Genomic DNA, 20,865 nt, shown 5'->3' on the forward strand with positions numbered 1-20,865 from the left:
TGAGGTGACATTTGACTCGGATCAGGGAGGCCCTAAGGTCTGTGTCGGAATGGATTGACCCAGAGATGAGGTGACAAGTGACTGTCTTCACTGGATCCCTCATTGTAGATTAGGGGTGTCGAACTCAATCAGAGAAGGGGCCAAAATCTAAAATCCAGCCTAAATCGTGGGCCGAGTGGTTTACTGAACAGTCATAAACTGTCATTGTGATGGAAACGCAGCGGAGTGCAGTGATGACAGCGCGGTGCGGGCCACATTGCAAGGCCTGGCGGGACGGATTTGGCCCGCGGGCCTTGTGTTTGACACATGTGTTGTAGATACTCGGACCTCATGCCTCTCCCCATTGCAGGCTTCCACAGCGGACATGACAGCTGGCTGTCCTCATCAGCGCTTTCACCTAGTTCTCCCTCATAGGCACTCAGGGATCAGGTGACAGTTGAGTGTCCTCACATCTAAGCCCCAGTGTAGCACCCAGATCTGTGTCACAGCGGATACACCCAGAGCAGGATCAGATGGCCCCCCCGAGTCCCTCCTCCCTGCTCACACACGGTCACCATGTGCTGGGGGCCTAGGCAGGAGCTGGGGGCCCCCCGTCCATGGCCCCTGCTGCTGCCCTATTTGGAGCTTCCCACACTTCTTGGAGGGGCCCCCTTGATGATGCCATGCTGGCACCTTCCCCTGGAAAACACTATCGCTAGTACCCAGATCTGCTAGCCCCCCCAAAGTATGTCAAGTTGGGGGGGGGTGGTTTCTGTGAAAGGACTCTGAGCATGAAGACCCCCGCGGGGCTGTTGAGGGCCCCTGTACCTTAGTTTATCTGCTTTGGCCCCCAAGGCTGAGGTCCTCCTCAGGTCTGTCTTTTGAGGATTGGGTTTCAGGAGTGCAGGCCAGGTGGGTGGGGATTTAGCTGAGCCTACTCTGCCAGCCGGCAGGGTTGACACCGCCCTCTGGTGGTAAGCAGGGGGAAGGCGTGGCTGGGCCTTCAGAGACTGGCTCTGCACTATTCAGGTCACCATCTGGGGGTTCATTGCTCTTTGTGCCATCCTGGGCCTTTTGCAAAGCTGCCTCTACACCATTGCTGCCACGTGACTGCACCTCAGTCAAGGGAAAGATCCTCTGTAGCCACAGCGGAGCCAAAGGCTTAGAGGGAGCCTGAGTCCCTAGACTGGTCCACTGCCCCTTCTCCAGGGCACAGGGGTGAGGACCAAGGCCATGGCCAAGGCCTGGCCTCCAATCCTGTCCACATGGAGCCTTCTCAGGTGCTCTGCGTGGACCTGGACACAGTCCACACTCAGCTTTGAAAAGCCACCTTACTTAAGGGTCTATGACCTGTCCCTGTCCCATAAAGCTCCTCTTTCCCTATTCAATGGGGTCCAGGTGAACTTGATCTCCCTCCTCCCACATCCCGGAGGTGCCGCCTCCCATGGAGATGGGGAGAGAAGGAATGGTGCCCAGAGATGGTTTGTATATGCTGTGTATGTGTGGGGTGACATGCCATCCTCGCTTATGGGATGGCAATAGGCTGTGCAGGAGTAAGAAGTTGGCTTCCAATGGCAGTCCAAGGATGGTGGGAGGAAAGAGCCCCAGGCAATTGCTTTCCAAGCAGAGGTGGGGACAGGGGGAGCACAGGCCAAGCTGGAGAAAGGATTTGTGGTGATCAAGTTCTTGCCAACAGCTTGAGGGCCTTCCCTATCCTGGCACCCCAGCCGTGGCAGTGGCAGGGCCCCAGGACGTGTTCTCACCTCCTAGATTGCTGGTTTCTTCCCTCCAGAAAATGTACTACCCACCATCTGATTATTGTGTCGTTGCTAGTCCTCACTGGAGGACATATTTTCCATTGATTTTTAGAGTGGAAGGGAGAGGGCAGGGAGAGAAACATAGATGTGAGACACACAGGATCAAACCTGCAACCTAGGGCCAACACTCTAACCATTGAGCCCACCGGCCAGGGCCATCTGATCATTTTATCTGTCCCTTTTGTTTCTGGTTGGCTGCACCTAAAGGAACCCAGGCTTATGAACGCAGGGACCACAGTGCTGGTTCCTGCCATCTTTCCAGTGCTCAGCTTAGGAGCTGGGGAGGAGGGGGGACAGCCGCACAAGGGGTGCTGCCTTTGTTCCGATCATACTGGGTTGAACAGTGTGCCCCCCAAATCCGTGTCTCCCTGGATCTTCGGAATGCGACCTTATTTGAAAATAGCGTGTCTGCAGAGGTAGTCAAGGCAGGTTTAAGAAAGCAGGAGACAGATACACACAGGGAGATGGCTACATGAAGAAGAAAGCAGACAGGGATGTGCCTACAAGCCAAGGAGTGCTCGCCACCAGCAGAAGTTGGAAGAGACAAGGAAGGTCCCTCCCCTAGTTTGGAGGCAGTTCGGCCTTGCCTACTCCTAGAATACACTTTTGGCCTCCCGGATTGTAACGGGATTGTAACGGGATACGTAAGTTCTCCTAAGCCCCAGGGCATGCTTGTTAGGTGCCTGGGAACCCCAGCTGTCTACCTCAGAGTGGCCAGGCGGTGGCGCCTCCCTGGACTACCTCCTCCCTCTTGGCCTCTGATGTTAGTCATGAGCCCTGCTGCCTTTCCTTCCTAAATCCTTCTTACTTCCGTGGACCAGCAATGTGCCAACGGCCCTCATGGAGTCCCTGCAGGAACACTCAGGGTGCAGGTCCGTGCGGGCGGCACGCTCACGGAAGCATTCAGGTGCAAAAGACTCGCTCTTATCCTTGTGTCCTGTGGGGTGGGACAGGGTGGAGGCACAGACGTGAGGGGGACCCTCGGGGTGCTGGGATGCAGGAACAGGAAACGGGGGCAGAGGTGAGGGATGGGTCCTGAGAAAGGCAGGGAGCCAGAGGCCCCCACCAGGTGGGCTGGCCTCGTGGTCACGGGTGGCAGAAAGGAAACAGCCAGGGGAGAGGTGTGCTTGTGGATTTAATGGCATGGGCGGAGGCGGGGCGTCCCACCTGCTGCTTCTGCTTTTCTAGTAGCGAGAGGGGCCCCTATGGAGGGTGGGCCGTGGAGTGCAGAGTTGGCCTGGCAGGGCGCAGGGACAGTTCAGGGGGCCCAAGACACGGGGGACTGCTGGGCAGCTGGCTCAGGCGGGGCCCGTGGTGGCCAGGGGCAGTCACAGCGCGGGTGTCGGAGGTTCAGGAATGTAGCTGGGCCCGAGGCCGGGAATGTGAGGCTGACGCCTATGGTCCCGAAGTCCTCCCAACGGGAGGTGGGGAGGGGCCCAGGGCTCAGAGCTTGTGGGGGTTCACCCACTTGTAAGTGCCCTCATACTGGAAGCCCACTCTCTTCATCAGCTCATCTGCTTCCGCTGGACCTCGGCTGAGAGAGAGAGGCAGAGGGGAGACGTGAGTGTCCCCCCAAGCTCCAGGGTCCCCTTCCGTGTCGCCCTCGCCCTGTGTGCGCCTCACCTGCCGTACACGTAGGGGATGGGCTGTGGCTTCTCGCGCTCGATCTGGTGCAGCAGCGGCGTGAAGATCCGCCAGGCCTCCCGCAGCTCGTCACTGGGGGGACACGTGTGCGTCTTTGGGGGGACGTGGAGGGAAGGGCGGGCGCAGGCTGTGCCCACCGCCTGGAGCCCCGCCCCCGGGCACACAGGAGCACGGGAACCCCCTCACCTGCGCACAAAGTGCATCTGGCTCCCACAGAACACGTCCAGGATGAGGCGCTCGTAAGCATCGGGGAGCTTCACGTTCTGGAGGAGAGGATGGCGCTGAGGCTGCCTGCGTGCCCCCAGCCCCCTGCATCCCTAGGGCTGGGTGTCCCCACTCAGGGCTGGGTGATCCCCCCAGGACTGGGTGACCCCCAGGACTGGGTGCCCTCCCTCAGGGCTGGGTGCCTCCCCCAGGGCTGGGTGCCCTCCCTCAGGGCTGGGTGCCTCCCCAGGACTGGGTGCCCTCCCCCAGGGCTGGGTGCCCTTCAGGGCTGGGTGCCTCCCCCAGGACTGGGTGCCCTCCCTCAGGGCTGGGTGCCTCCCCCAGGGCTGGGTGCCCCCCCTCTGGGCTGGGTGATCTCCCCAGGGCTGGGTGCCCCCCCTCAGGGCTGGGTCCCCCCCCAGGACTGGGTGCCCCCCCAGGGCTGGGTGATCCCCCCAGGGCTGGGTGCCTCCCCCAGGGCTGGATGTCCACCCTCAGGACTGGGTGCCTCCCCCAGGACTGGGTGCCTCCCCCAGGGCCGGGTGCCTCCCCCAGGGCCGGGTGCCTCCCCCAGGGCCGGTGCCCCCCGCCAGGTCTGGGCGCCCACCTTGTATCTGTTGCCGTAGGTGAGGTCCAGCTCGGACTCCTCGGGGTTGAAGAACATGCCGGGCTTCTTGGTCATCATCTTGGTGTACACTGCCTCGTTGGGCTGCACGCGGATCACCAGCTCGTTGCGCTTGCACTGCTGCTGGAAGATGTCGCCGGCCACGTCGCGGAACTGCAGGCGCACCTCGGCCTTGCGCTCGTTCAGGGCTTTGCCGCAGCGCAGGATGAAGGGCACGCCTGGGCGGGAGTGGGTTGCCTCAGGGCGGGCTCTGCCACGGCCCAGGCCGGCCGTGTGCGCGACAGGGTGTGTGCGTGGCCCTGGGTAGTGAGGCGCCCGGGTCCCACCCTGTTGGCCCTTTCCCTTTTGGGGTCCCCTGTCCCTGCGTGGTCAGACCCCGGGGAGAAGCGCTCTGTGACGTGTCACTCACCATCCCACCGCTCGTTCTCCACATAGAGGACCACAGCTGCGAAGGTGGCGGTGGTGGATCCCCGGGGCACCGTGGGGTCGTCCAGGTACCCTTTGGCGGCCTCACCCTCGCCCTTGGGATTGCCTACGTACTGGCCCAGCACCACGTTTTTCACCTGCGCCTCTGAGATGCATTTTAACACCTTGACCTGGGATAGAGGCAGGGAGAGAGGGATCCCTTGAGTAAAAAGATGGAGCTAGCCTGGCCCATGGGGCTCGGTGGTTGAGCATTGACCTATGAACCAGGAGGTCACGGTTCAATTCTCTGTCAGGGCACGTGCCCAGGTGGCGGGCTCGATCCCCAATGCAGAGCGTGCAGGAGGCAGCCGATCGGATGGTTCTCTCATCATTCATGCTTCTATCTCTCTCTCCCTCTCCCTTCCTCTCTGAAATCAATAAAAATGTACTAAAAAAAAAAAAAAAAAAAAAAGATGGAGCCCTGACCGGTTTGGCTCAGTGGCTAGAGCGTCGGCCTGCGGACTGAAAGGTCCCGGGTTCGATTCCGGTCAGGGGCATGTACCTTGGTTGCGGGCACATCCCCAGTAGGGGGTGTGCAAGAGGCAGCTGATCGATGTTTCTCTCATCGATGTTTCTAACTCTCTATCCCCCTCCCTTCCTCTCTGTAAAAAAAATCAATAAAATACTAGAATATATTTAAAAAGAAGATGGAGCACAGCATGAGGAGCCACATGACCCGGAAACCCCCAGAAAAACCTCATTTTTTTTCCTGAAGGAGAAGCTAAGGCTTAGACAGGCAATGGGTCTGCCCGTGGTCACACAGCAGTCACTGTTGGTCCTGCCACATGACATCCGGGTCTTCTGACTGCCAGCCAGGGCACGCCTTCACAGAGCTGGCAGCGAGGATGGGGAGGGCATGCCTCCACCTACCTTCTCATTGCGGACATCGTCGGAGTTTGTGGAGGCTGGCTTCTCCATGGCAACCAGACACAGCATCTGCAGCAGGTGGTTTTGCATCACATCCCTGGCGGGGAAGCAGGCGGAAGTGGGTCAGGGCTTGCGGGTTGGAAGGCAGGTGTGAGGAGTGAGCCCGCCTCGGCCCCCTCCCTGTGGGCCAGGTTTTGGGGGCTGCGGCTTCAAGTGGGACTTTTTGTTTTTACTCCTCCCCAATATTTTTATTGATTTCAGAGAGGAAGGGAGAGGGGGAGACAGACAGAAACATCAATGATGAGAAATCATTGATCGGCTGCCTCCTGCACTCCCCACACTGAGGATGGAGTCTGAAACCCGGGCATGTGTCCCTGACTGGAATCGAACCCGGGACCCTTCAGTCCGGAGGCCGACACTATCCACTGAGCCAATATGTTTTTATTGATTTTTTTCTTTGAGAGGTGGTGGGGGAGAGAAACATCGATGTGGGAGAGGAACATCAATTGGTTGCCTCCTGTATGCACCCTGACTGGGAATCAAACCCACAACCTGGAATCGAACCCATGCCCTTTTGGTGTATGGGACGATGCTCCAACCAACGGAGTCACACTAGCCAGGGCTCAAGTGAGACTTCTGAGCCGCAAGTTACAAGACTCATTTCCTAAATCTAGTGTCTCCCAGGTTCCCTCAAGGCAAGGAAGGAGGCAGTGGCTCTCCCTTCATAGCTACCGCTGACTGATGAGACTCTCCTGCAGAATTTAAACTTTGGGTGGCGAAGGAGGAACCCTGTAGGAGGCAGGCTTGCGCCCCATGCCCATTCTGGCCTCCTAGGAAGGGGTCAAGGGCTCTCACCGGATGATCCCAAATTCATCGAAGTAGCCCCCGCGGCCCTCGGTACCAAAGGGCTCCTTGAAGGTGAGGATGACGCAGGCGACATTGTCCCGGTTCCAGATGGGGCCGAAGATCCGGTTGGCAAACCTGCAGGAGGGGCAGGGCAGAGGCCGGTGCTGCATCCGATGGGGCAGCAACAGGGCAGGCTAAGCCCCCCAGAGCCCGCCCTCAACCCAGTCCCCCTCCCCCCATCCCCCATAACCATCCCGGGCTGCACCTCAGCACCATGAGGTTCTGGACCATCTCCTTGCCCAGGTAGTGGTCGATGCGGTAGATCTGGTCCTCGCAGAACAGGGAGGCGATGTGGTTGGACAGGCGGTCGGAGCTCTGCAGATCCTTTCCGAAGGGCTTCTCCACAATGATGCGGTTCCAGCCCCTGCAGGAGCCCAGAGCTGCGTGACTCCCGCACCCTCCGAGGGGAGCAGAGGCCAGAACCTCACCCCTCCCCCCCCCCAATAACCTCTCCTCCCGAGTGGCCCCAGAGCTAGTGGGGGAGAACAGGAGGAGGGGGCAATTATATCTGTGGGTTTCAAAATGGCAGAAAGTCCCTTTTTTGGTTAATGCCCACTGAGAGTTAACATGGCGTTCTGTATTCTAAACCAGGCCAAAGAAAAAGATGGCTGTGGCTTTGGGGAAACAAGGGAAAGGCCAAGCCCAGGAAGCGTGATTTCTTGTGGAGCAACACCGCCACCTTGTGTTCTGGAAGGGAACCTTGGGAAATGCCAAAAAGTCAACGCAGCCGCAACGGGCAGTTTCATGGAACCACACTGACACCTTGTGGTGTTATTGGGGATTGCGTCCAGGAACAGTCCAATTTCTAGTGAGGTAAACCTTTGAGGGTCCACACAGACTTTGCAATGTAAATATGTGTGGTAGCATTTTCAGCAAGGATGTTGGAAAGCTACCGTGTTTGCAGCCTATTCCATTCTTTGTGGAGTTAATTAACGTCGAGCCTTTTTGCGGCTCCCTAGACTGGTGTGCCCGGGGTCCATGGACAGCTGCCAGGGCAGGCCAGCTCCAGGTAGGGCCCACCGAGGAGGCAGGAAGGAAGGGCAAAAGACAAGCCTTACGTCTGGCTCATGCAGGTCTCTCGGATGTTCTTGGTGACGGCCTCATAGACGGTGGGGGGCAAGGCCAGGTAGAAGAGGCGGTTGGCCTGTGAGCCCTGGCAGAGGGCATTGATGTGCTCATTGAGGTGCTCATAGGAGACTGCCTGATCGTACTGGCCAGACACGTAGGAGTTGCAGGCAAAGAACTCCTCCAGCTTGGCCTTCTCCTCGGGGGTGGCCTGGGGGAGACGGACACAGGGATGTCAGCCCCCCCTCACCCATTCCGCAGCCAGGGCAGGCTCCTCTGGGAGTCCATCACCCTAGCCCCACACGAGGTTCACACCCCCATTTCGTCAGCCTTCCACACTGGAAGGGGAGGCCTTCCCACACGATCATTGCAGGAGATGGGGCCTCGCAGTGCCAGGCGAGGGCCAGGATGGGCACAGTCACTCCTGGGGACCTCGTGCCCTAAGACAGAAGTCAGACTTCGGGAAAGGTTGACCTGGGAGAAACACACCGGAGAAAGATTTCTCTTTCTAAGGTCATTACTGCAAACTTCGTTGTGTTGGGAAAACGCAAAGCTAGGATTTCTATGGTCTAGAGCACATGTGTCAAACACAAGGCCCGTGGGCCAAATCTGTCCCGCCAGGCCTTGCAATGTGGCCCGCACCGCGCTGTCATCACTGCACTCCGCTGCGTTTCCATCACAATGACAGTTTATGACTGTTCAGTAAACCATTCGGCCCGCGATTTAGGCTGGATTTTAGATTTTGGCCCCTTCTCTGATTGAGTTCGACACCCCTAGTCTAGAGCAGGGGTGGGGAACCTTTAATCTGGCAAGGGTCATATGGATATTTATAACATCATTCGAGGGCCATACAAAATTATCCACTTAACTTAATAGCTAGTTTAGGCTCTGTCCCTGGCCCTGCTTGGACTCGTGCAGGAGGCAACCAAACAATGTGTCTCTCTTACATTGAAGTTTCTCTGTCTCTCCCCCTCCCACCCGTTCTCTCTAAAAATCAATGGAGCCCTAGCCGGTTTGGCTCAGTGCGTAGAGCGTCAGCCTGTGGGTTAAAGGGTCCCGGGTTTGATTCTGGTCCAGGGCACATGCAGGTTGCTGGCTTGATCCCTAGTAGGGGGCATGCAGGAGGCAGCCGATCGATGATTCTCTCTCATCACTGATGTTCCTATCTCTCTCCCTCTGTCTTCCTCTGTGAAATCTATACAAATAAAACAAGTAAAAAGGAATCTAGAGAAGTTAGAATAAAAAAAAAAATCAATGGAAAAAATATCCCCAGGTGAGAATGAACAATAACATCTACATAAATAAATAAATGGCCTTTAAAAAATTAGCCTGCTATATTTGGTCAGACATTTCATTCACTCCTAATGCCTTGGCAGGGCTGGATTAAAGGATTTTGCGGGCCTTATACGGCCCTCGGGCCGGACATTCCCCACCCCTGGGCTAGAGGCTTTTTCTGCTCCTGGTCCTGGGGCCCAGCGAGCCCACATGAGGGGGGTGGGAAACAGGAGTCTCAGGCTCACGGGGTTCCTATACTCCACTCTGCGCTCCCCCTGTCATCAAGGAAGTGGCAGAAGCAGGAGGGCAGAGTTTTCTGTGCCAACTTGGCAGAGTGGTGTGGGTGGTTTTGAGGAGGGAAAGGATGACACGCTTGGGCATGAGTGGCCCCCGGTGACTGTCTTAACAAGGCCTGACCGGGACAAGGAGAGGAGGGCCGGGCTCGGGGGGAGGAGAAGCAGAGAGCGGGAATGGGAGGAGGGAAGGGCACCCCTTCACAGACCCCAGCAGCTACTCACCTTGAAGAAGGGCTCGCTCTGCTTCCGGATGTCAGCCACCGTGAGGCGAGAGCGGGCATAGCCCACGATGAAGGTGTTTTCGGGCAGAAGGCCGTCCCGGAACAGCCACCTGAGGGCAAAGCATGGCCGAGGGCAGGGCGGGGAGGGGGGGGAAGGCCTGGAAGGCCCGGGGCAGTGGGATGAGTGGAGGGGGTGCTTACCAGATGGTGGGGTAGATCTTCTTCTTGGCCAGGTCACCCTGTGGCGGAGGGAACAGGCATGGTTAGGAGAAGCTGGGGAGCCCGGACAGCATGGCTCAGTGGTTGAGCACTGACCTATGAACCAGGAGGTCACGGTTCCGTGCCTGGGTTGTGGGCTCCATTCCCAGTGTGGAGCGTGCAGGAGGCAGCTGATCAATGATTGTCTCTCATCATTGATGTTTTTCTTTCTTTTTTTTTCCCCTCAAATATATTTTATTGATTTTTTACCGAGAGGAAGGGAAAGGAATACAGAGTCAGAAACATCGATGAAAGAGAAACATCCATCAGCTGCCTCCTGCACACCCCCTACTGGGGATGTGCCCGCAACCAGGGTACATGTCCTTGACCGGAATCGAACCCGGGACCCTTCAGTCCACAGGCCAATGATCTATCCACTGAGCCACACCGGTTTTGGCTCATCATTGATGTTTCTCTCTCTCCCCCTCTCCCTTCCTCTCAGAAATTAATAAAAATACATGTTTTAAAAGAAAGAGAAGCTGGGGACATGACCTAGGTTGTCACCCCACTTTGGGATCTGGGTACTCACTCGGGGTCAGCACTCAACCAGAAGCATCCCTGTTTTTTTTTGGTTTTGTTTTGTTTTTAATTTAGAGATATCCTGGATATTTTTTTAAAATATTTTTTTATTGATTTTTTTACCTAGAGGAAGAGAGAGGGATAGAGAGTTAGAAACATCGATGAGAGAGAATCATCGATCAGCTGCCTCCTGCACACCCCCTACCGGGGATGTGCCCGCCACCAAGGTACATGCCCTTGACCGGTATCGAACCCGGGACCTTTCAGTCCGCAGGCCGACGCTCTATCCACTGAGCCAAACCGGTCTCGGCCAGAAGCATACCTGTTTTCCTCCTTGAGGTAGTCAGAGGAGCTTGAATGAGAGCCTTTACGGTGACCCTGAACTAACAGCACCCACGTATCGCAGGAGCCTCCTTGAGGTAGGCGGCCCCTCTGCTGGCCAGGAGGCACCAGGACCAGCCTGGCCACTCTGCAGTCACACAGGCCGTGGTCTCTGGCCTTGGTGCAAGCAAAGGGAGCCAAACCCCAACCAGAGGGCCCACTTCCGGGCAGCTCCCGGGCTGAAGGAAACCCGGATATGCTGCTCACTGGAGCCGAATGGCAGTGGAAGTGGCACATATCAAAACTTGTACGAAGGCCGAAACCGGTTTGGCTCAGTGGATAGAGCCTTGGTCTGCGGACTGAAAGGTTCCAGGTTCGATTCCGGTCAAGGGCATGTACCTTAGTTGAGGGCACATCCCCAGTAGGGGGTGTGCAAGAGGCAGCTGATCGATGAGTCTCTCTCATCGATGTTTCTAACTCTCTATCCCTCTCTCTTCCTCTCTGTAAAAAATTAATAAAATATATTTAAATTTTTTTTTCACCCGACATTTGCATTGATTTTTATAGAGAGGGGTGGGGGTGTGTGAGAGAGAGAGACAGAGAGAGAGAAACACATTGACATCAGAAACATCGATCAGCTGGCTGCCTTCTGTACATGCTCCCAATTGGGGCTGGGGATCGAATCTACAACCTGAATATGTGCCCTAACTGGGAATCGAACCCACGACCTTTTGGTGCATGGGACGACCAACTGAGCCACACTAGCTGAGCCACACCAGCCAGGGCAAGCACAGCAGAATTTTCAAGCTGAACAATTTACAAGGCGGGAAATAAAGAAGAATTAATAAAATAGAAAGCAAAGCAAAAGATGAACAAAGCCAAAATCTGGTGTTTGAAAAAGACTAATAAAACCCTACCAGGTTTGGCTCAGTGATTAGAGCATCGGCCTGCAGACTGAATGGTCCCGGGCTTGATTCCGGATCAGGGTATATATACGCTGGGGTTTGCAGGCTTGATCCCCAGTGGGGGGCGCGCAGGAGGCAGCCGATCAATGATTTTCTCTCATCATTGATGTTTCTCTCTCTCCCTCCCTCTCCCTCTCTGAAATCAATAAAAACATGGTAAAAAAGAACAAACCCACAGGAATTGAGCAGAGGGTAGAAAGTGGGTAAAGCAAGATGGCAGAGCACTGTGGGAGCTGGGCCATGGACAGTGGCCATTCATAGGGCTATTCTGTCGACTCTGTGTGCGTGTGAACATTTCCCAAAAGAAAAGCAAGGGTGTGATACACGGCAACTGTGAGCAACGATATGGCAAAGTGCACAAACTTGACAGCAGACTCATTAGAAAGAATCACAAGGTTCCTTCTCCCCAGGTTCCGGCCCAGTGGCTGTGGGCATTCCCACGCGCTGTCACTTTGTCAGCCTCCGGTCACAGGCTCCGGGAGAGGAACAGAGCAGCAAGCCCTTTCATCTGCCTGCCCTGTAATTGAAGCTCGGGACGGGCCCGGACACGACCGAGGCTCCACTCGGCGTTGCCAATCAATGGGGTGGGGGCGGGGATAAGATCATGCTAGGCTGCGATGGATCTGAATTCGCCCCAGGCAGAAAAAAAGGAGGCCATGCGCCTGGGACCAATGCAATCCCAACCTGGTTAAAACCCCTCTGCTGCCTGGCCGGTGTGGCTCAGTGGTCACAGATCGAGTCCTGGTCAGGGCAGATGCCCGGGTTGTGGGCTTCATTCCCAGTGTGGGGAGTGCAGGAGGCAGCCAGTCAATGATTCTCTCATCATTGCTGTTTCTCTCTCCCTTCCTCTCTGAAATCAATTAAAAATATATATTTTAAAAAGTCTAGCGGCGCCCTAGCCGGTTTGGCTGGGTGGAATAGAGCGTCGGCCTGAGGGCTGAAAGGTCCCAGGTTCGATTCCGGTCAAGGGCACGTGCCTGGGTTGTGGGCTTGATCCCCAGTGTGGGGCGTGCAGGAGGCAGCCGATCCATGATTCTCTCTCATCATTGATGTTTCTTTTCTTTTTCTTTTTAAAAAAATATATTTTATTGATTTTTTTACAGAGAGGAGGAGAGAGGGATAGAGCTAGAAACGTCGATGAGAGAGAAACATCGACCAGCTGCCTCTTGCACACCCCCTACCCACTCCCTACCGGGGATGTGCCCGCAACCAAGGTACATGCCCTTGACCGGAATCGAACCTGGGACCTTTCAGTCCTCAAACCGACGCTCTACCACTGAGCCAAACCGGTTTCGGCTCATCATTGATGTTTCTCTCTCTCTCTCCCTCTTCCTTCCTCTCTGAAATCAACAAAAATATATTAAAAAAAAAAAAAAAAAAGGACTAGTGGCACTTGAGAATAAATGAAAGAAAATCCCTCCAAAGACAGGCAGTCAGGAGGCACTGGGGGCCTAGGAGGGTGCTCCTGGAGGGGGGAGGTCCCTTTGTGGGCAGAGGTGGGGGAAGGCAGTTTCTGAAAATGCAGGTTCCCTGGAATGCCTGCTGCCTTGAATGTTCATGCTCCTCCTGTCCTTTGCTTCGTCTTCAGTGTCCTTGGGTGACCTCACCTCTACCCAGGGCTTAAGGTGGGGACCTGCAGGCGGACACCTCCAGGTGTCTTCCAGCCCAGAGTCTGCTGAGCACCAGCTCACACAAGCAGGTGTGGGCTGGCCATCTCCAGTCGGGACCCCAAACTTGCAAAGCGGGCCGTTTCCAAATCAGGGTATGCCGTGCCGGTGCCCCTGCCCAAGCCTGCCAACTGCTCACCGCTGATCTCTAATGGCTGGGAGCGCGTCCCTAACTGCCACCTTCCACGCGAAGCACTACCATAGTGGCATCAGATGGCTGCCCTCACCAGCTCCGAGGCTTCCCCTCTCTGTCCCTCGGGACCCAGGAGCCCTCAGGGCGGCAATACCTATAGCGAACAGCAGTGCCCGCCTCTGGCCTCTCCCATCAGTGGGGCTGGGTGAGGACTCTGCTTCTGTCACCTGGCTCAGTGTTCGGCCTGTTGTCCAGGAGAGGGTTTGCTGGGGACTAGTCCGCAGGAGACATAATCAGAAGCTCGGCCTGCAAATGCCTGGTGGCAGGAGCTGTTTGCTTACCGTCACATTCCAGCAGGCCGTGGGGAATCGGGACAGGCCGTGGGCATGGAGTGGTGGCAGGGGACTAGTTTCCTGTCTGCTGAGTCACGGTGCCCACACCCGTCTGTTTGCTCTTGCCATTCCCTCTGGGATTAATTAGCCAGAGAACCTGCTTGTCTTGTTCCGCTCAGCCTCTGCACCCAGCGGGTCTGCTGGGCCCCAGGTCACCTGAGGAAGAGGTGACAGCACCCAGGGCAGAGGAGGGTGTGAGGCCTGGCAGCAGCTCTCGAAGCCGGCCTGGGCCGGACTCCTCTGCCAGAAGGAATGTGGGAAGACACTGATCAGATCTAAGCATGCCACATGTGGGTGTGGAGCAATTACAGGGGCTTTTGGTGAGATGCGGCAATCTTTCCTCTATCCTTCATTTATTTTTATTTATTTTATTTATTTATTTTTATTTATTTATTTTTATTTATTTTTATTTATTTTTATTCATTTATTATATATTTATTAAATATATATATATATATTTAAAAATATATTTTATTGATTTTGTACAGAGAGGAAGGGAGAGAGATAGAGAGTTAGAAACATCGATGAGAGAGAGTCATCGATCAGCCGCCTCTTGCACAGCCCCTACCGGGGATATGCCCGCAACCAAGGTACATGCCCTTGACCGGAATCGAACCCGGGTCCCTTCAGTCCCCAAGCCGACGCTCTATCCATTGAGCCAAACCGGCCTCGGCAATTTATTTAAAATATATTTTTAAAAAATATATATTTTATAGATTTTTTTACAGAGAGGAAGGGAGAGGGATTGAGAGCCAGAAACATCGATGAGAGAGAAACTTCGATCAGCTGCCTCCTGCACACTCCCTACTGGGACTGTGCCCGCAACCAAGGTACTTGCCCTTGACCGGAATCGAACCTGGGACCTTTCACTCCGCAGGCCGACGCTCTATCCACTGAGCCAAACCGGTTTCGGCTCTATCCTTCATTTAAAAAAAAAAAAATTATATTGATTTCAGAGAGGAAGGCAGAAGGACAGAGAGAGAAACATCAATGATGAGGGAGAATCATGGATCGGTTGCCTCCTGAACGCCCCACACAGGGGATTGAGCTTCGCAACCATGGCGTATGCCCCGACCGTGAATCGAAGCGTGACTTCCTGGTTCATAGGTCCACGCTCAATCACTGAGCCTCCCTGGCTGAGCCCTAAACCCTTCATTTTGCTGGAGCATCACAGTGGAGAGGAGCTGCTTGGGAACATGTGACTTAGCCGGAGAAGCAGGACCTGCCTGGGATCTCCAGCCACCAGTCTCTGGTCTGGCTGGGGCAGAGAAGCCTGCCCACCACCCGCTTGTTGCCACCCAGGTTTGACTTCTGTAGCCTGTCTTATAGGCACAAACCACCACTGATGTGTTTGCGAGGGTTTTATGGCAAAAGGCGTGACAGAGCGCTCCAGGGGCTGGCTGCCGGCTCAAAGCTCCGAAGGGTGGGCCATCTTGTCCCGCTAGGGTCACTGAGGTCAAGAGTCTGCTGGGTGCCCAACCAGCGTGGCCCAGTCGACTTATGGACCAGGAGGTTGTGATTTGATTCCCGCTCACGGCACACATCCGGGTTGCGGGCTCGATCCCCAATGGGGAGCGTGCAGGAGGCAGCCGAACAATGATTCTCTCTCATCATTCGTGTTTCTCTCTCTCTCTCTGAAATCAATAAAAACACATTTTTTAAAAAGGACCTGCTGGGTCTCTTGGGGTGGAGCCTGGGCCCTGGCTGGGGCCCAGTTGGCCCTTGGCCAGTGGGCTGAGATAACTGAGGGCTGCCGAGGTAGGCTTAGCTGCAAAGCCAACAAAAGGAGCTCCCTGCTCCACCCTAGGGCTGGTGAATCACCAGAACTTTGGGGGGGCGGGGGTTGTTGCCAATGTCATCATGACACAGCAAGAATCTTATCGACCCAAGGGGAAGGTAGTCCAGGAACATTCCGAGGAAAGAAAGGGAGGTGCCGGGTTGCCAGGTCACTGGGCACTCACTGAGCCCATGGCCTCTGGGGTCCAGGTGAGGAGACTGAGGCCAAGAGAGATGAGGGGCTCCCTGAGAACCATACAGTCAGCCAATCCTGTCCTCGTGGATTCCCAGTCGGGTCTCTTTCTCTTACTCCCATTCCTCTCTGTATCCGTGGAGGGAAGAGTCACCCCAGGCTGGCCCAGGTCCTACCAGATGGGGAACAAAGGGATCTGCCGGGCCCAGGATTCTTCCCCTCATGCTGATCTGTAAGGAGAAACTGGTTTCTTTCTTAAAAATATATTTTATTTATTTATTATTGATTTCAGACAGGAAGGGAGGAGAGAGAGACAGAAGCATCAGTGATGAGAGAGAATCCCTGATCGGCTGCCTCCTGCATGCCCTCCACTGGGGATGGAGCCCGCAACCCAGGCATGTGCCCTGACCAGGAATGGAGCTGTGACCTGGTTGACACTTAACCACTGAGCCACACCGGCCAGACAGAAACTGGTTTCTTTTATCCCAAAGTTTTCTGGACTGGGGCAGGAAGTAACTACACGCTCTTCTTGCTTGGGTTGGGATTCCTGATGAGGGGGGAAGTGGCTACACAGCAGGGGGAACAAACAGCAGCTTCAAGCCCATTGGGTAACCCCGTGAGCCAGCATCACAACACTTCCGGAAGGAAGTTGGGTGTATGGCGAGGGTTGGGTAAGCGGGTGGGGGAGGAGGAAGGGGCAGAAGTTGGCCACATGGGCTCAGGCTGCCCCGGGGGGGGCCCACCAGTCACTGGGGGTTCTATGTTTGCTCTTTCCTTTGCGTGGAATGCTCCCTGGCTCCGCAGACCTCTCCTTATGAGATCTGGCTGCTGAGGGACAGGGGAGGTGACACAAAGGCCTACTTGTGTCTTCTGTCACACGCGCCACTCTGAATTCTTATTGTGTTGCTAAATCACCTTGGGTCCGGAGCCCCCAGCACACAGGTCCCAGGGGGAGGGCGGGGCCTGTCTCTGTGCTGCAAGGAGGCACTTGATGGCCATTTGTTGGAAGAATGAACAGAAAACTCACTGGTTTCTCATAGTACCGCCCCACCTACCTCCTGCGATGAAGGAGCAGGCATGGGAGGCCTGACGCTGGGAGCTGTTCTACGTGCTGTCTGAGTGTGGGAGGCTGGCTCACCCAGCTCCAGCCCTTAAACAGGAGATGGAGAAATGAACAGGAGGACGGACACCCTTCCTGCGCTCCCCCACTCCACCTGCTGGAGCAGCACTTCCTACTTCTGCTCTAGAAGCTTCTGATTATCACTCTAGGGCAGAGGAGAGCAAAGGGGAACCCTACTAATTGCAAGAAAAACAAAGTTGCCCAACCCCAAGCTGGTTACAGCTGAAGGCAGTGAGGAGTCACAGAATCAGCTCGGCGAGTCCAAGGACCCCTGGCACTTGCTTCAAAAAACTCATTTGCGCCCAGCCGGTGTGGCTCAGTGGTTGAGCGTCGATCTATGAACCAAGAGGTCACAGCTCAATTCCCCGTCAGGGCACATGCCCAGGTTGTGGGAGGCAACCGATGAATGATTCTCTCTCATCATGGATGTTTCTCTCTCTCTCCCTCTCTGAAATCAATAAAAATATATGGAAAAAAAAGGCGCCCTCATTTACTATGTAGAAACACAGGTTCAGAGAAGGGAAGACACTTGCCCCAGGTCACACAGCAAGCTTGGATGCTCTCAATGAAACATCTAAAATGTGAGGACCTGGAGCTGTAAGCCATTTTTTAAAATTTTATTGATTTTTTTTTTACAGAGAGAAAGGGAGAGAGATAGAGTTAGAAACATCGATGAGGGAGAAACATCGATCAGCTGCCTCCTGCACACCCCACACTGGGCATGTGCCCGCAACCAAGGTACATGCCCTTGACCGGAATCAAACCTGGGACCTTTCAGTCCACAGGCTGACGCTCTATCCGCTGAGCCAAACCAGTTTCGGCTGTAAGCCATTTCTTGTGGCCTGGGATGCTCTGTTGGTGCATCCAGTGACAGGCTGGTATGGGGATGAGGGAAAGGAGGAGACATAATCCCAAGTTACTTTCTTTTCCAAACTATTTCCTGGCACAGTGGTTGGCAAACTCATTAGTCAACAGAGCCAACTATCATCAGAACAATTGCAATTCCTTTGGAGAGCCACATTTTTTAAACTTAAACTTCTTCTAACGCCGCTTCTTCAACATAGACTCGCCCAGGCCGTGGTATTTTGTGGAAGAGCCACACTCAAGGGGCCCAAGAGCCGCATGTGGCTCGAGAGCCGCGGTTTGCCGACCACTGTCCTAGACAAAGGGCCTAATGGTCAGAGTCCTAGGTCTTAAAGTTAGCGGCCAACACAGGTACAGCTCCTCTGGGGGAGGGGGGGACCAGGCTTGGAGGCCAAGCCTTCCTCCCCGTGTTCCTCTTGTGCATCCCCCCGACTTGGGCTTATGGGGAGGCAGAGGGTGATGCTTAAGGGGGACCTCCCTGCCCCCCACCGGCAGACCCTCCTCCCTGGCTCTCCTTTTCCAAGATGGTAGGGAGCAGGCTCTGCAAAGGGAACAAAGAACCAAGGTCCTCCAGAGCTGAGGGGACCAAGATGTGAAAGGCACAGAGAGACAATGACTACGCTGTCAAGAGCCAACTAGTTTTGGTAGAATTCTTTTTTTTTTTTTTTTTTTTTACAGAGAGGAAGGGAGAGGGATAGAAAGTTAGAAACATCGATGATGAGAGAGAAACATCGATCAGCTGCCTCTTGCACACCCTCCACTGGGGATGTGCCCGCCACCAAGGTACATGCCCTTGACCGGAATCGAACCCGGGACCTTCCAGTCCGCAGGCCGACACTCTATCCACTGAGCCAAACCGGTTTTGGTGAATTCTTTTTTTTTGTTTGTTAATCCTCTCCTGGGGATATTTCCCCATTGATTTATAGAGAGTAGAAGGGATGGGGGAGAGAGAGAAAACACCCATGTGAGAGATACACATGGATTGGTTGCCTCCAGCACGCACCCTAACCAGGGCTAGGGCCTGCAACCCAGGTGCGCGTGCTCTTGACTGAGAATTGATCCCAAGACCCTTCGGTCATCAGGCCAACGCTCGAATCATCATCCACCAGGGCTTTTGGTAGAATTCTGGCTCAAGATTAAGTTATGGGCAAAAATGGTCATGCGCTGCTTAGCAGATCTTTTCAGAGCAAAATGATGGGGCCACTGGCTAGGCCATGGGGCTCAGCAGGCCTTGGAAGTCAAGGCAAAGAGGCAGTGTTCAAAGGAGGGATGGGAGTTTGTCCCCGGGGAACTTGACTGGGAAAGAGACAAGATGCAGATAGGGCCTCGGATCCCGCCTCTGGAATCAGCAGGCTGTGTGACATTTGTCAGGTCACAAACAGGTTTGAAAAAGACAGGCGTGGCATGAATCGCCTCCCCTGTCTGCACCTCACTTTTCCCCAGGGGGGAGGAAGCCCGATCAGACCGTCCCCAAGGACCTCCCAGCGCTAGGACACAGGCCTGCAGTCAAGGGCTGCACAGAGATTTCAGAAATGCCTGGAAGTGAGTGTATTCCAGGCGGGGCTGGGGGGGATCACGGCACAGAGGCAGGAACAAGAGGGGGAGCCCCAGTGGCCCCCCAACAATCGGTTGGGGAAGCTCCAGCACCTGGCAGGAAAGGCTCTTAAGCAACATCGCGCTCTAACTTTGCATTTTCAGAGGCAGGGCCTAGGGGAGACTCACCGATGCCCCCATGATGATGAAGACATGTGTCTCGGACTGATGGAAGGCATCACCCTGGTACAGCTCTTCCCGCAGGATCCCGCACACCTGGGTCCGGCTCAGGTCCACCTGCTCTGCCATGATGCTCTCTGCTGAGAGAAAGACTTGTTGGCAAGGCAGGGGAACAGAAAAGCTTTGAGAACTTGGTCCCTCTCTTAAGGGGCCTTTTGAGCTCTCACCCAGCTGAGGTCTAAGGATGGAAACCACTCGCTGTGGATGGCGGGGGGCAGGAGCAAAATGGGGGAGGGGGTTAGAAACTTCTGGCTGTGCGTTCCGGCCATACTCCCCAGATCAGCCTCCTTTCAGGATGTGCTTTACAAAGTTACACAAAGAACCGGTGGATTCCAACTGGAGCCACCATTCTGGAGGAGTGAGCAAAACTCTGCTGCAGCATCTCACCCAGGATCCCAAGTGGAAACTCCCCTGTGAGCTGGAGCACGTGAGCCCTGCAGCTCCAGCCCTCCTCAGGCCAAGCTGGGAGACTCCGGCGAGTCCCTGTCCCTCTCAGGGTCTGTCTCCCCAGGGGTCCGATGGGGACGATTGGATGTGAGACCCTTTGATTCTGCCCGGCTACTCAGCGCGCACATCGGAGGGCCTCGCGGCGCAGCACGCCCCTCGGACGGCGTGACACTCACCCGCTTCGTTACTTGTGTCCGGTTGCCGCCGCCTGTCGCCGCGCTCGCAGCCCTGGAGTTGCTGGCCGTTTCCGGACGCTGCGACCCGCCGGTCCATTTAACTAGCGGAGGCGGGCGCCCGGGCTGAGCTGACCGCCTCAGGCGAGGCGCGTGGGCGGGGCCTCCGCGGACCCCTCCCTCGCGGGGGCGGGGCGCGGCGCGGGCAGATGCGCGCGCATCCCAGGCCGCCCCCCCTCCTTTTGCCCGCCCCGCCCCTTGGGCACCTGCGCCGGTTCCTGAGCTGCGGTCAAGCTGCCGATCCGGCCGCCACTGTTCCGCGTACCTGACGCCTAGCAGGATCGGGGGCAGCTCTGGCCGTTTGCTCACTTATCCATTGCAGGTTCGGCCCCGCCCCTGCAATCGGCTTTCTCCTCCGACCCGGGTCGCCCTGTGCCCTCGCGAAGGGCTCCACATCCGCCGGCGGCTTGGCCACGCCTCCTGGACCCCCGTTTACGGCTTGGCCCCGCCTCCTGGTCCAGACGGGTCGCTGGGGTCAAACGGGTCCAATTAAATCGCCTCGTCGTGACTCCTCCCCCTGCGGGGGCGGGGCTGCCGCGCGACCCGGGGCTGGATGCCGCTGCCGGAGAGACTAGGAGAAATGTGGGCTTGACGCTGGGAAAAACAGCGGGTGCTCACGTCACTAGGGAAAGTACTGAGGGCCGGCGGAGGCTGGCGGGCTCGGGCTTCTTGGGGAACAGCCTCCTTCACACCTCTTGCCGGCCTCCTGGACGTGGGCAGGGCTTATGTGTTTTTCTTCCGGATACCGTGGCAACGACACCGGAAGCCGGAAGTGGGGGTTTCAGCAGCCGGAGAAGGGAAGAGCTACCGCGGAATCGGGACTTGGAGTGACGGACTCGA

At 55.9% G+C, this 20,865-nt stretch overlaps 1 protein-coding gene across 10 annotated transcripts; it reads right to left on the bottom strand.

Annotated features, from left to right (window-relative positions):
• Positions 1-2,915: 2,915 nt before the first annotated feature.
• G6PD (glucose-6-phosphate dehydrogenase) lies at positions 2,916-20,816 on the bottom strand. 10 transcript variants are annotated; one of them, XM_045573515.1, is made up of 14 exons: positions 20,291-20,816; positions 19,981-20,069; positions 19,295-19,425; positions 9,566-9,603; positions 9,366-9,474; positions 7,566-7,783; positions 6,713-6,871; positions 6,457-6,582; positions 5,605-5,698; positions 4,679-4,865; positions 4,252-4,487; positions 3,627-3,703; positions 3,420-3,512; positions 2,916-3,330 (listed from the first exon to the last, which is right to left on the bottom strand). In XM_045573515.1, exons 2-14 carry the CDS (start codon positions 20,063-20,065, stop codon positions 3,240-3,242), a joined length of 1,644 nt encoding a protein of 547 aa, XP_045429471.1. In that variant the 5' UTR covers positions 20,066-20,069; positions 20,291-20,816; the 3' UTR covers positions 2,916-3,239. The 10 variants fall into 10 exon arrangements, with proteins under 10 accessions (XP_045429471.1, XP_045429469.1, XP_045429472.1 ...); XM_045573513.1 differs by having other exon boundaries at positions 19,969-20,069; XM_045573516.1 differs by having other exon boundaries at positions 19,295-19,422; positions 20,291-20,815.
• Between the last annotated feature and the right edge of the window lie 49 nt (positions 20,817-20,865).

Source organism: Pipistrellus kuhlii, unplaced genomic scaffold, assembly GCF_014108245.1.
Source record: "Pipistrellus kuhlii isolate mPipKuh1 unplaced genomic scaffold, mPipKuh1.p scaffold_m20_p_51, whole genome shotgun sequence".
Classification (NCBI taxonomy): domain Eukaryota; kingdom Metazoa; phylum Chordata; class Mammalia; order Chiroptera; family Vespertilionidae; genus Pipistrellus; species Pipistrellus kuhlii.